Raw genomic sequence first — 14,218 nt, 5'->3', positions numbered from 1 at the left:
GAAGATGGCGACTACGGCAACTATTTTCCCCATTTGAAAAGATTGGTGCAACAGTCTTCTTACTGAGTCCAGCCAGACTAAAAGTTATATTCAACGGCACAACGAGAAGCTTCTCCAGCGAAATTCAAGCGCAATCCTATTTGGAAGAGATATCTGACCACAGTAAAGACAAAGCAAATCTTTCCAAAGGGAAAAAACATAACAAATAGAGACCATATGTTTACAGTCAATGGGTCGAGTCATAGGTAGAGAGGGTGAGCTGAGAATCTCCTTAAAAAAGTGGGTTGACAGGTAGTATTATAGTGGAATAATTAAATGCCTATAAACAATAGCCGCAGAATAAAATCACCGACTAGGACTATCAGCTCTTCAGAAGTTACAGGGGTCAGGGCCTAGAGCCACCAACTTCCGAAGGATCAGCGAGATGCCCACAACCTGGGCCCATGGGCAACAGGTAGCCTCATTAGATGGAGGGGGGAGGGAAAGGGGGGGTGGGTTTTAGCTGTTGTGGGGAAGACGGGGGAGGGGGAAGGGGGCTGCGGTACAGGCAAATCGAAAGGGTGGAATCTATGATCAGGCTTAGATATAGGACAAGAAGAGCATACTGTCAAATGACTAAAAAAAGGGGAAAAAAAGACTTAATTTTAGTAGTACACCAATGTTACAAAATAAATGGCTAAATTGAGAATATTAACTATGAATATATGTGGGCTCAATGATATAAAAAAAAGGCAAAGATTAGCAATAGGTTTACATTCAATAGGAGCAGAAATAATATGTCTTCAAGAAACGCATATAGAGGGGTCACAGAGACATCTGTTTAAAGACCTGGGATACAGAGTAGTTGTCGCCACCACCCAACCAAATAAAACTCGGGGGGTAGCTATTTTAGCGCGAGGTGGGGGTTTAAGTTTTTTAAGATCAGCTTCAGACCCATCTGGTAGATGGGCTATTACAGAGTGTCAATGTATAAGTGGGAAAAAATGTACTGTCTCTTCAATCTATGGCAACGTCACAGACGATCCAACATTGTTACAGTTCCTATCTAACGAATTGGCACACTGGCCTGTTCCTATGATCATGTGTGGGGATATTTACATCAATCTCCCACCAATTTGGCTTTCTGAACTAACATTTAAATATCTAGGCCGGAAACCTAGAACTTACAAGGCCTTGTTGGAACTTTGTCATGTTCATGGGCTGGTAGATTGTTGGGAAATGAAAACACCGCAAAACCATGGATATACTTTTTTTTCCCACCCCCATCGCAAACTGGCTAGATTGGATTATATATTCATCTCCAATGTAATCCTATCTAAATGCTCTATAAATAGGCTGCCGAGCGTTTTTTCAGACCATAATCCTCTGCTTTTGAGTTTTGATATTGACATTATTAAATCTGAACGCAGTAACTGGACATTTGAAAGAGCTCTGCTAACCAACGATAAATATTGTACCCATATGGATCAATGGATCCCAGAATTTTTAAGTTTCAACATGGGTAGCGCCCCGCTAGAGGTGGTATGGGACTCATCAAAGGCAGGGATAAGGGGGGAAACCCTTAGATTTTCTATCCAAAATAACAAAAAAGATAAACAAAACTTAAAATATCTAGAGGAGAATCTGGCCAGGAAAGAAGAAGATCTAATTAGATTACTTCAAGGGGAGAGCAACATTGAAGAGGCAATCAGAGATGTAGAAATAGCAAAAAACGTAATATCTGAAATATTCACTCGTAAAGCAATCGTCAAAGCTACTGCAAATAGGGAAAAAATCTATGAATGGAGCGAACAGGTTGGGCACCAATTAGCTATTAGTGTAAGAGAACAAAATTCTAAAAATACAATTAAATCTATAAGAGACCCCGTTCTCGGCCTAACTCATGATACAAACGACATTAGGGATGCCTTTAGGAGATGTTATGCAGAGCTTTATTCTGAAACAGATATTAAACAAGATAAAATCGATGAGTATCTAATTTCGGATATAAGGCCCTGCCTATCGAAAGCAGATGAGGGACTTCTCGCTGAAACTCCAGACTGGATAGAAATTTTACTATCCATACGCAGTCTTCCATCTGGTAAGGCATCAGGTCTAGACGGTATTCCCGTGGAATTTTATGTCAGATTCAGTAGCCCACTCAAAGACATTCTAACCCAGTTGTTTACCCAGGTCTTCATGAATGGAAATCCTCCGGCTTCTTGGGCATGTGCAAAAATTATAGTGTTCCCCCAAAAAAAATAAAGATCCGACAGAACTAGGCACATACCGTCCTATTACCCTAATCAACAAGGATTCTAAAATATATTCCAAACTGTTAGCAAGTAGATTGGCACCTTTAATTCATAAAATTGTATCTGCTAGACAACACGGGTTAGTCCCTGGAAGATCAACCACAGATCACGTCCAGAGGGTGATAACTCTCTTTGACATTGCCGAGGTAGCAGGAGACCCTATGGGCCTAATTTTATTAGATGCTGAAAAAGCATTCGATAGGGTCTCCTGGCAATATCTATGGTCGGTCATGGCAAAGAGTGGGATCGGGGATCATTTTATTCAAGCAGTACAGAAAATGTATATTGCTCCCGAAGCGGTCGTTATGATGAATGGGGTCACATCGGACATCATCAAAGTGACGAGAGGTACAAGACAAGGGTGTCCTTGTTCTCCCCTACTCTTCGCCATTTACATCGATCCCTTTATCGCAAAGCTAGAAATGAATCCGTCCATATTACCCATTAAGACATCGAATGATGAAACTAAAACTCTAGCCTTTGCAGATGATATTGCGATTGTTACATCTGATCCAATTACAACAGCAAGGATAATGGAGGAAGAAGCTAAAAAGTTCGGGGAGATTTCGGGATACAAATTAAATCAAACTAAAACCCAGATTGTAATAAATAATAACATCAGTTTGGATGATGCAAGAGTTACTGATAATGCATTATATCTCGGCATTAATATCACATCCGATCTGAATAAACTAGTGGCCCTCAACCTAGACCCTTTGGTGAAACAGACTAATAAAACTTTATTGAGACTTCACAACCTACATTTAACAATAATCGGAAGATGCAATCTCATTAAAATGGTTTTTTTGCCTAAATTTTTGTACTTCTTCCGGGCAATCTGTCTTAACTTCGACCTAACACTCTTTAATCAAATAGACAATATGCTATCTCGTTTCGTCTGGGGCTATGGAAAAACACGAAGAGCCTATAAACATATCACACACTCAAGGGATAGAGGTGGCCTAGCTCTCCCTAATTTTAAATTCTATTGGTGGGCTACAACCATCAAATACAGTCGTTTACTGTTAATCCCCAAACAAGACTCAACGCCCATCTGCTCGACTCCAACTCCACAGGAACTAATTTTGGGTAATAACGCCAATAACCACCTTTGGAAATTACCCTATGAATGCCATCTAAAAAAAGAACGATTTAAAACACTCAAAGGTATCTACACAGTTTGGAACATGGTTCGGAAACATCTGGTGATAGGCAGATTTTCATTTTATACTCCAATAGAAAACAACACCAATCGCCCGAAATTTTTTGGGATTCCTGTATGCGGCGATGGGTTAGTTTAGGAATCTCGCAATTTGGCTCATTTTACGATTCAACGGGTTTTTGTTCATTTGAATCACTAAAAAATAAATATGGGCTGAATTCGCATGACTTTTTTAAGTTTTTGCAATCAAGAGATTTTCTTCTCAAAAAGGGGGGACCCAATGGTTGCTTCAAAAAATTCCCACAATTAACACTGTGGTCAGCTCCGCCAGTGTAAAAATTGGAGACATTTATAAAGGCCTAATTGCTGTACTACCAGACGATGTCGATAAACATGCAAATATCTGGCAAAATAAGATCAATATCACAGAGGATCTAGCCCACAAAGCACTCAAACTATCCAGCACTACATTAATGTCGACCAACCTACAAGCTCAGTGCTACAAAACTTTTTTCAACCTTTATTATACTCCCGAAAAAAATTCAAAATGGGGGGAAGGGAAGGGGACTCTCTGTCCAAGATGCAATCGACCTAAAGTCGATCTGATACATATGTCGGCTACATGTCATACTTTAGATAATATTAAACGAGAAGTTTCTAACTTCCTATCTGAAATATTTGAAGTCAATATAGAGATCAGCACAGCAGAAATCATGTTAGGAGTAGACAAAGTTAGTAGACCTATTGCCATGCAGGGACTCATATATATTGCTATGGCAGTCGTAAGAATATGTTTGACTTCCGCATGGCTGGATCAATATCCACCAACATTTCAATAGTGGCGGATGCGCTTTTTAGCTACATATAATCTTGAAATTGCCATTTATAGCCGGAAAGGTATCAGGAAAAAAATAACGGGATTAAAAATTTGGGACCAAGTTAGATTATGGCTATTGAGCCTAGCATAGATCAATACGGCTGAGACGTATCGAGTGTTTTAGGAATGTAACGATGTATTTCTTTTTGCTTTTTGTTTTTGTTTCTTATCCTTCAAAGCCTGTATATTCCTTTTTTTTCTGTATCATTTTTTTTATTCCTTTACTCCTATTTTTTTTTTTATTCTTTTCAAATTTCAAAATGCTACCTGTACCGGGAGGCAGGGGGGGGGGGGGGGGGGGGGGGGGGAGGGAGGGGTAACCGCGATGTAAAAATAAAAAGTTAAAAATCTCAATAAAGATTTGTTAAAAAAAAAAGCAATGTGGCTGTAATTGTTTTATAACTCGCATAAATCAGACACCCTTGTGTTGGTAGCCTCCAAAATGTCTGGGGTTCGACAATATGTTGCTGTTTATGCCCTGCTGTAACAAGCATTTCTAAACCCAACAGGTCTCGCATTTACGCAAGTTTGAGATATTGGCATTGTAAATGACAATGCCTTTTATTTATGTTTTCGTTTTTGAAACATAAATAAAACGCATTGTTATTTGCAATGTCAATAGCTCAAACTCGCGTAAATACAAAACCTGTTGCATTGCAAATGCAATAGATCTCGCATTTGCGAGAGATTAAGCTATTGGCATTGTAAATGAAAATGCCATTTATTTATCTGTTTTCAAAACCAACACATAAATAAAAGGTTTGTCATTTACAATGCCAATAGCTCTAACGTTTGCAAATGCGAGACCTATTGCATTGTAAATGCTTGTTCTTTAAATATTTTGCACACCAAAGAATTTTGCGCCCAGGGCCCACCGCCGCTGTGCAGGGCCGAACTGGGAACCACAACCGACCCTGTCAAATTGCAGGGTCGACCACACTCGGGAGGGGGGGAGGCTATGGGGGTGGGGGGGGAGTTAGAGGTGCACCGAGCTCTTTGCTGGGGCCAGTTTTCATCTGATTTTGGTACAGGGACGATTTTGCTGCAAAAACGGCACTGTATCAAATACGGCCCCCAGCGTCCCAAAACCGTCCCCCACCCGAGCGACGCACCGGGGGATTGCCCGGTGCCCGCTATGGCCAATCCAGCCCTGCTCCTGTGGCCCTACTCACGCTACGCCACAGCTTCAAAGTAAATCATTCTTGAACTGTGCATCAGTCGTCATTGGGTCCTCTATCTTGATTCTCTCTTGTTTATGTGCAACAATTAATGTTGTGTTCATTTTTATGTCTAAAGCAAATGTGCAATATTAGCCTATACTGAAGGAGATTGATTTTCACGTGTTATGTCATTTCAGGTGAAATGCCTCAATTGGTGAAAGGAATGAAACTTCTAAATCAAGCGGATCCATGTGTAGAGGTGTTAATTCAGGAGACAGGGGAGCATGTTCTCGTCACTGCAGGTGAAGTTCATTTGCAACGCTGCTTGGATGACTTGCGAGAAAGGTGAGAAAATGGCATTTAAGGTTATGTATTTTTATCAATGTTGTCTCAGCTAGTAGAACATTAAACTCATTCATATTTTGATCGCAGCAAATACACCGCAATGACTATGATCTTATGTTGGCACGTGCTGCTGACTGGTGCGACTGTGCAAAGTGCATCACTATAATTTAAACACCTCCATGTCTTTTGTTAGTCATATAATCAGTCTCACCTAGGATTATAGGTTCTTGCATATCACGCTGTGAATGTACAGTTCAAAACCACGACATGAAACTGGCAGTGTGGCATGTAACACAAGCAGTCAGACCAGTTCACCATGTTTTCATACAGAAGAAAATATATTTGCCGGCCATGTTTTTGGGATCTTTTCTTCCATTTGCTAGTAACCCTCTACGCACACACAGTTATTCAAATTCACTCGCCCGCTTGCCAAGTGCAGGCTCATTTTAAAACAATAATAGAAAGAAAAGTAGCACAAAGCCCTATGCCATGTTTTTATGTTTCTGCCAACTGTCTGCCGTGGTTTAAGTGCAAAAAGTATGGCACCTTTGATGTAGGATACAGTGACCCTGATTACGAGTCAAGTGGCACGAAATTACCACGTTCTGATGGATACATCTAACTGCAGATTCCTCGCCTTTAAAATATTCCCCACACGTCAACCTAGATTCGGAAGTTTTCACAAGAATGCTCCTGTGTGTCGCTGGTGGCGATGTGCGGCTCCGCACTGACTTCGTTCACCTCCAAAAGTGTCAGAGCAGAGCCAACTATAAGCACTATCCCTGCAAGCTGATGTCAGTGCCTTCCTTTCTTTGCCTTCTTACGCAGATCTGGAGCTCTACTCCTTTTCCTTGGGTTGACAAATTCCTTCTAATATTCTTTTGCATTGTGCAAAGGAGCAGTGTCCCCACTGGTGTTTAACCGTACCATGTCTGTCAGACTCAGATGTCAGTGCAAGATCTGCACAAAATATGCCCTGGGTCTGCACCAACTCCAGTGCCGACTTCCATTTCAGCTCTAAGATCTGCACCGTTCCCCTTTCCATTGATGCCAGTTCCAATGTAGCCTAAGGCCAAATACCTGCAGACTCCTGTGTCCTTCCTCAAGTTGAAATCACTTCCATCCCTACTGAGGTTGCATCATGACTCCACTGGAGATGATGAGGATGATTTAGGACGCCATCCGCAACCACCACCACCTCATCAGGGGTGCCAAGAGGACCTCCTTCAAAGACTGCCCCGACAACAACGCACACAATAGCAAGGAGCTCTTCAACTTCGTGAAGTAACTCTCCAACTCCAGCTCCAACACCAACGACATCCCGCCGTCGCAAGCCCTGTGCGACTCCCTCACCAACTTCCTCCACCGCAAGATAGCAGACATCCACGACAGCTTCAACACCCAGACAGCCCCAACAGATAGCAACACAACAGACCCTCTGCACACCATCGACCACGACCCCTTGCTAGCCTGGGCCAGTGTGAGCATCGATGACACCATCAAGACCATGCCCACAATCCACTCCGGCTCTCCGTCAGACTCATCCCCGCACCACAGAGCAAGCAGCTCCATTGCACCCCATCTGTGCTACGTCATCAATCTCTCCCTCGAGACCGCAACCTTCCCAGAGATCTGGAAACATGCAGAGATCAACGCCCTACTTAAAAAACCTAAGGCAGACCCAAGAGACTTCAAGAACTTCTCGCCCATCTCTCTGCTTCCCTTCCCAGCCAAGGTCATTGAGAAAAACGTCAGCAGACAGCTAACCCGATACCTCGAAGAAAACAAAATCCTGGACCCTTCTCAGTCAAATTTCCACAGAAACCACAGCACCGAGACTGCTCTCATCGCCGCCACCCTTGACATCAGGACCCTGCTGGACAACGGCGAGACCGCAGCACTCATCCTCCTAGACCTCTCTGCCTCCTTCAACACTGTCAGCCACCGCACACAATGCGCATGCCTCCACACCGCAGGGATCCGAGACAAGGCTCTGGATTGGACCACCTCCTTCCTCTCCGGCAGAACCCAGAGCGTCCGCCTCCCCCCATTCCGTTCCAGAGCCTCCAAGAGCATCTGCGGCGTACCCCAGGGATCCTCCCTCAGCCCGACGCTGCTCAAAATTTACATGGCCCTGCTCGCACACGTAGCCCAACAGCATGACCTCAACATAGTCTCCTACGCCGACGACACTCAGCTGATCCTCTCCCTCACCAAGGACCCCATCACCGCCAAAGCCAACCTCCACGAAGGAATGAAGGCCGTGGCTGACTGGATGAAGATCAGCCGTCTGAAGCTGAACTCGGACAAGGCGGATGTCCTCCAACCCTTCAGCCTGGGATGACTCCTGGTGGCAGCCCGACACCCACCGACCACGCACGCAACCATCCTCGACTCAACGCTCTCAATGACCAAGCATGTCTACGCCGTCTCCTCCTCCTGCTTCAACACCCTCTGCATGCTGCGCAAGATCTACAGATGGATCCCAACAGATACAAGAAAGACAGTCACCAAGGTCCTCGTCAGCAGCAGACTCTACTCCGGAAACCCCTCTACGGGGGAGCCCCGACCAAGCTCATCAAACGACTACAACGTATTCGAAATGCCTCGGCAGACTGATCCTGGATGTACCACGCCACGGCCACATCACCCCCCACCTGAGAAACCTGCACTGGCACCTCCAAACAAGAGGATATCCTTCAATCTCCTCACCCACGCACACAAGGCACTCCACAAAACCGGCCCAGCCTACCTCAACAGACGGCTCTCCTTCTACATCCCCAACCTCCAGCTAAGCTCCGCCGACCTCTCACTCGCCACCATCCTGCGTATCCGAAGAACAACCACTGGTGGGAGATCCTTCTCCAACCTCCCCGCCAAGACATGGAACACCCTCCCACTGAGCCTACGACAGACCCAAGACCTGCTGACCTTCAGGAGGATACTCAAGACCTGGCTGTTCGATCAGTAGCGCCCCTCCTCCCCCCTACCCCCAGCGCCTTGAGACCCTCGCGGGTATGTAGTGCGCTTTACAAATGATTGATTGATTGATAATTACAGGAGGCCAGTGGATTTGATACCTCCCCTGGCATGAGGATGATTCCTCCCCTAGGGCCCCCAACAGAGGAGAGCACATCATGTGCTATCACGATTAGATGTGCGGCTGAGGTCCTGGAAACTATAGGTGCCTTCAGTTGAAGACAAGACAAAAGTTGTTACTGAGGTTTTGCACCCTGGCCCAGCCTCATCTGTGCCCTTACTTACATTTAATGAAGCTGTGACTGACACCCGTATGGACACATGAGTGAAGCATTGCTCTTGCCCACCGGTGAGCAGGCAGGTGCCAGGCGTCTTAGACCAGCTCCGGGCAACTGGGGTTGCGTACGCAGCATCCAACTTCTGAGAGTTTGGTAGTCAAAACTTCCACCAGCAAATTCAACCCTAAATCATTCACCACAACCCCCTCCATACACAGAGTTAAAAAGGATTGAGGCATTTGAAAAACAAATGTGCTCCTCCTCCAGCTTCATGTTGAGGTAACTCAGTACGGTCTATCGCTGAGGTCATAATATGCATGTCTTCTGTGACATGGCCAGTGAGATCTTGCCAGAGGTCCTGGATGAGTCTCAGACCTCTTTGGCTTAAACTATTCAGGCTGGCGAGGATGCAGGAAAGCAGGTCATTAGGGCTGGCCTAAATGCTACTGACTGCTTGGGGCGTGCGGTGGGCACTATGCAGTTCTCTATTACCAAACAAAGAGGTGATTCACTGGCTTTCCTGGAGTCGTATATGCCTTTCTGATGAATATGCCTTCTGATGGTCCAGCCTCTTTGGCAAAAAGACTGCTTTGGCCATTGAATGCTTTAAGGGAAGAAGAGCCCCAGCACGCTCCTTGGTCCTTGTCACCCCTGCTTGACAGTTCCCTGAGCACTTCAGACCCTTTTGTGGCTACTCCAGAGTATGGAATTTAGGCACCACGAGACCATACCTTCAGTGCAGCAGTCACACTAGTCCTTTAGTGAGTGGAGATTTTGTAAACATTGTATCACCAGGGGCATCGTTCCACTCAGTCCTTTGTCCCTGTGGCATCAGCCCCTTTAGTGTGCCCTTAGCAGTGCACATCCACCCTGTGGGTTGTAGACATCACATCTGACTAATGGTTCTTCCAAATCGTCCAGCAAAGCTACGCTTTACCATTCCTTTCTGACTTACCTCAACTTCCTCCCACATCAGTTTTCAGAGGAGCATTTCTCCATCTTGCTTCAAGAGGGGCAAGCTCTACTGGCAAAAGTGGCCACTGAGAGCTTGCAGGCCTCTGTAGTAGGGACAGGGTGTTACTCCTGCTATTTCCTCATGTGGAAGTAGGACGGAGGTTTTTGTCCTCGATTAGATCTTCAACCTGTGAAAGCCTTCCTATGGAGGGACACATTCAGAATTCTTATTGTGGCCCATGTTCTGTCTGTCCTGGGTCCGGGCGACAAGATGGCTTCTTGGACTTGTAGGTTGTGCATTTTAATATGCCCATCATGCAGTCCCACAAACATTACCTGCAGGTCAAGGTCAGCCAGGACCATTGCTCCTCTTCGGCCTTATCAGCTCCCTTCACTTTCTTACGAAAGTGATGGCAGTGGTCTCGCACATATTCGGGGTTTGGGGATGCAATTTTTCTAATGTATCCTGACGACTTGATGCTGAAGACAGGCTCAGTTATATACCACCTCTAGATGACAGAAAACCTTCTGAACTCTTTGGAGTTCTCGATCAGTAAACAAAATCATACCTTTGCAGCAGTTCATAGGAACTGTTCTAGACATGGTGCAATTTTCCTCCCTCGTAATGAATCCAGGACATTCGGGCTCTAAACCTGATATATCAGCCTCGGTCTGGGATCCTGATGAGAGCAGCTTTGAGGCTTTGTGTCCTGTTTGCTTTATGCATCCTGCTTTTCGACTATGCCAGGTCGCATATGTGGGCTCCGCGTGGGGATCTGATGACTAAGTAGATCTGCCACCAAGGAAACCTGTTGAATGTCATCCAGGTTTCAGAGGAGACTGCACAAGGTCTGCAGTGGTGGCTGCTAGACGGCAACTTGACCAGCGGTAGATCACTCGCCCATCCCCATCAAGAGCTGACAGTGGTGATGGATGTGTCCCTGCTGGATTGAGGAGGTAATCGGGAGAGGTGAGGTCAGAGGACTCTCATCTCCGGCAGAAACCCAGCCCTACTTAAATCTTTTGGAGCAACTGGCCATACAATACTGCAACAAGCAGGGAGCAGTGGGGTTCTGTGCTAAAAGCCATTGAGCCACTGGAGTTGGTTGAAGTGTCAGGGTATTTCCCTGATCGTGACCACCTGGCGGATCTTTAAGCGCCAGGGCAGACAAGCTCAGGCACCGATTCCTTACAAATCAGGAGTGGCGGTTGCATTCCAAAGTGGCTCAGGACATCCTCCAACAGTAGGGAGAGCCCTGGCTCGTTTATTTCACCACATTCAAGAACACACAGTACCAAGTCTTCTGCTCTTTGAAATTTCTAAGAACGCGGTCTGTAGGACTTGTATTCAGGCTAAAGTGATGCTGGGGATTTCTGTTCACCCTTCTGCCCTGCCTCGAGTTATGAAGAAGATCAAGAAAAACCATGTCCAAGTCATACAAGTGGCTCCAGATTGGGCCAAGAAAGTTCTTTCCCCGGAACTTCTGGACGTTGGCATTTGCACTCTAATCAGTCTGCTACTCTGGGAGGATCTTCTTTCGCAGCAGCAGGACAGAGTTCTGCATCCGAATCTGTGCAATCTGCACCTTCAGACATTGAGATTGAGCTGCGACAGTTGACTGCGTTAGATCTGCCAGCTGAGGTTGTGGATGTCATCCTTTGTTTCAGACGCTCTTGTACAAATTCATCTACTAAGGGGTCCAAGACACATTTATAGCCTTGTGTAGTGTCTGCACCATAGGCCTTTTACAAGCTCAACTGTTAGATGTATTACTGTTTGTTTTGTCCTTTCCAAACAACGTCTTGCAGTGGGCACTCTTATCATTTGTCAGCACTTTTGAACTTCTAGCCACAGGTTCCTCACAGTATAATTATACTCAGGCGTCAGACTGGATCTGGAAATTTCCATGAGCAGTACTCCTGCAGCTAGTATGTGGCGTCGTACAACTCCGCGTGGAGGCGTCCGTGCCAGAAGCGACATGCATGTTGTCTATATAGGCGCCACCCCAGCTCGCTTATGTCAGTTCTTTTCTTTCCGCGGCAGTCAGCGCAGATCCGGGGAAGAGCTACCCTAGTTACTTTTAGACTGGGCTTTTGTCAAAGATTATTTTGAGAAATTGTCTCCTGTTGTGGAAGGGGTGTTATCAAAGAAGGCTGGTTTTAAACTCTGTGGCGCTTGTCACTGGCAGATGTCAGTGACAGATGCACACCTCGTCTGCCTCTTGTGACCATGATGCCAGGACCTGCGTTGATTGTCACACTGTGCACCACAAGGGCTTGTGGGAACTGTCCATCAAGCTCCTTGCCACTCAACATGCGATGCCACAACGGTCGAGAAAGTCCCCGGAACAGTCACAGAGTAAATAATCATTGTAATAGTCAAAGTTATCCAAGCGTTCGGGTAAGTCCCACAAGATAAGGAAAGATTTTTACGCTAGCAGGTTCGCCCCTGGTGCCAGTTGGGCCCCTTGGATCCATAGACGGAACCAAACATACGCTGCTCAAGCTACCTCGACCTTCCCTGTCCCTTTACCAATGTCTCCACCCCTATTCTTATCTCTGACATGGAGCCAGATGGGCTTGTTCTCCTTTCAGGGCCCTAGTTTTCACACACTTTTAGCCAGTACTCTTTGTGGTCCTGCGCTTCTGCCGTGGAAAGAAACTGACATCAGCGCGCTGGTGTGGATGACACCATGCAGTGCCAAATGATGCTGCCTGCCAGCGCTTAGGGTTACTCCTCACAAAAAAAAATCCGGATCCAGTCTGACACCTGGGAATAATTCTAAAGTAAAGAATCTGCAGCTAGATAGTCTTTACCAGATAAGGTGTTACCAAAGGTAAGTAACTTCTCTACTGGTGCTTGTGGGCTTTTTGCCACCCTGGTTTAGGTTACCGGATAATGGGGTAAACACCCCAGCCACCCCCGAGGGGGTCTGAAAAGATTAAATGAAATATTTAGGCATTGGCAGGTCTCGTGTTCCCGCACTACTTTGGCTAAAAAAATAAAATCCCTGGAGCCTAGTGGACTTTCTTCCCTTGGGGAGCACAGATGGGAGTAAACTGCTCCACTCTGCACCTGGTGGAGGGGGCAACAATACTGTGGTGCTGTTTAGGGGGTTTGGGGCATGGCTCAGTGCCAGGGTGGAGCGACCTACACTTCTTTTTAAAGAAAAAAGTAACATCCCTGATGCAAGCAGTAGGTTGTTTCCCACCCTGCAGGGCAATTATGGTAAACCCACTGTCACTCTGCAGTGGGTTTGAAAAGGGGGATGTTCCTTCAGTCCCCCAAATGTTTTATTCGTTCCCACAAACGCCTTTGCTACTGTGTACTGGGTATATCACTGCTTAGGAATTGCCATCCTGGACATTGTCTGCTTTCCAGCAGCACCTCTCCCAATTGTATCAGTGCTCAGGGCATACGTCAGCCTTCAACCTGATGGCACAGACTAATTGAACTTTAAGTCTGTGTGAAGTCAGTGCGCAGTACGTCACACTGATTTAAAAATAAATAATCTTGTGAAGTGAGGGAATAGCTTCCCTCATGTCAAAGCATTATTAAAAATATACATATATACACGCACATATTACCTACTGGCGGTCACCATTAGGTAGTAAGAGTTAGAACCTAGTTTAAATAGGAAATGCATTTTTTGTTTTTAACTTTGGCACCGTTTGACGAATCTTCGCGAAATTCTCCAAAAAATGTAAGTTTTGCTTATATTTCTAACCTCTATGTTTGGTGACCTGCATTCTACTCACCAACTTTTTGTGACCTTTGGAGGCAGTGAGGCTGTGGCCCATTAGCAGCTACATTTTAGGTCTCGCTGAGCGAACGCGCATTTGTTCTCAGCGAGACTTAAGTAAGGGCTCTCAAAAATGCACCCAAATTCGGATTGCCTACAGTGCATGTGTGCGGCCGCGTGCACATCATTTGCCTCTCTCCTACTCATGCTGGTTTGCTTGCAGCCGGCATCAGACTTCAAAAGACTTCAAAGGAATCCGCTCCCCGCCGTTTCTGGCTTTGCTCGCTGAAGGCTGCCGTGCCCAAGATCACACCCGATTAAACAGCCGAGGTTATGCGCCCATAAATTATATTGTTGCTTCCTCCTACTTTGGTGTCACCTCCGCTTTCATCATTGTATCCCAGTCTTTTGCTATCTAGATGTTGT

General features: G+C 45.7%; 1 protein-coding gene across 6 annotated transcripts in view; it reads left to right on the top strand.

The window, feature by feature from the left end:
* Positions 1-14,218, top strand: part of EFL1 (elongation factor like GTPase 1) — a 1,213,944-nt gene that overhangs the window by 834,014 nt on the left and 365,712 nt on the right. For all 6 annotated transcript variants that reach the window (XM_078684725.1, XM_078684721.1, XM_078684722.1 and 3 more), the window contains one exon: positions 5,691-5,838. In XM_078684725.1, coding sequence (XP_078540851.1) covers positions 5,691-5,838 — 148 coding nt within the window. The remainder of the gene's footprint in view (positions 1-5,690; positions 5,839-14,218) is intronic.

This window comes from Lissotriton helveticus, chromosome 3_2 (genome assembly GCF_964261635.1).
Source record: "Lissotriton helveticus chromosome 3_2, aLisHel1.1, whole genome shotgun sequence".
Classification (NCBI taxonomy): Eukaryota; Metazoa; Chordata; class Amphibia; order Caudata; family Salamandridae; genus Lissotriton; species Lissotriton helveticus.
Note: the sequence above shows the minus strand (reverse complement) of the source record. Positions and strands in the feature narration are given on the sequence as shown.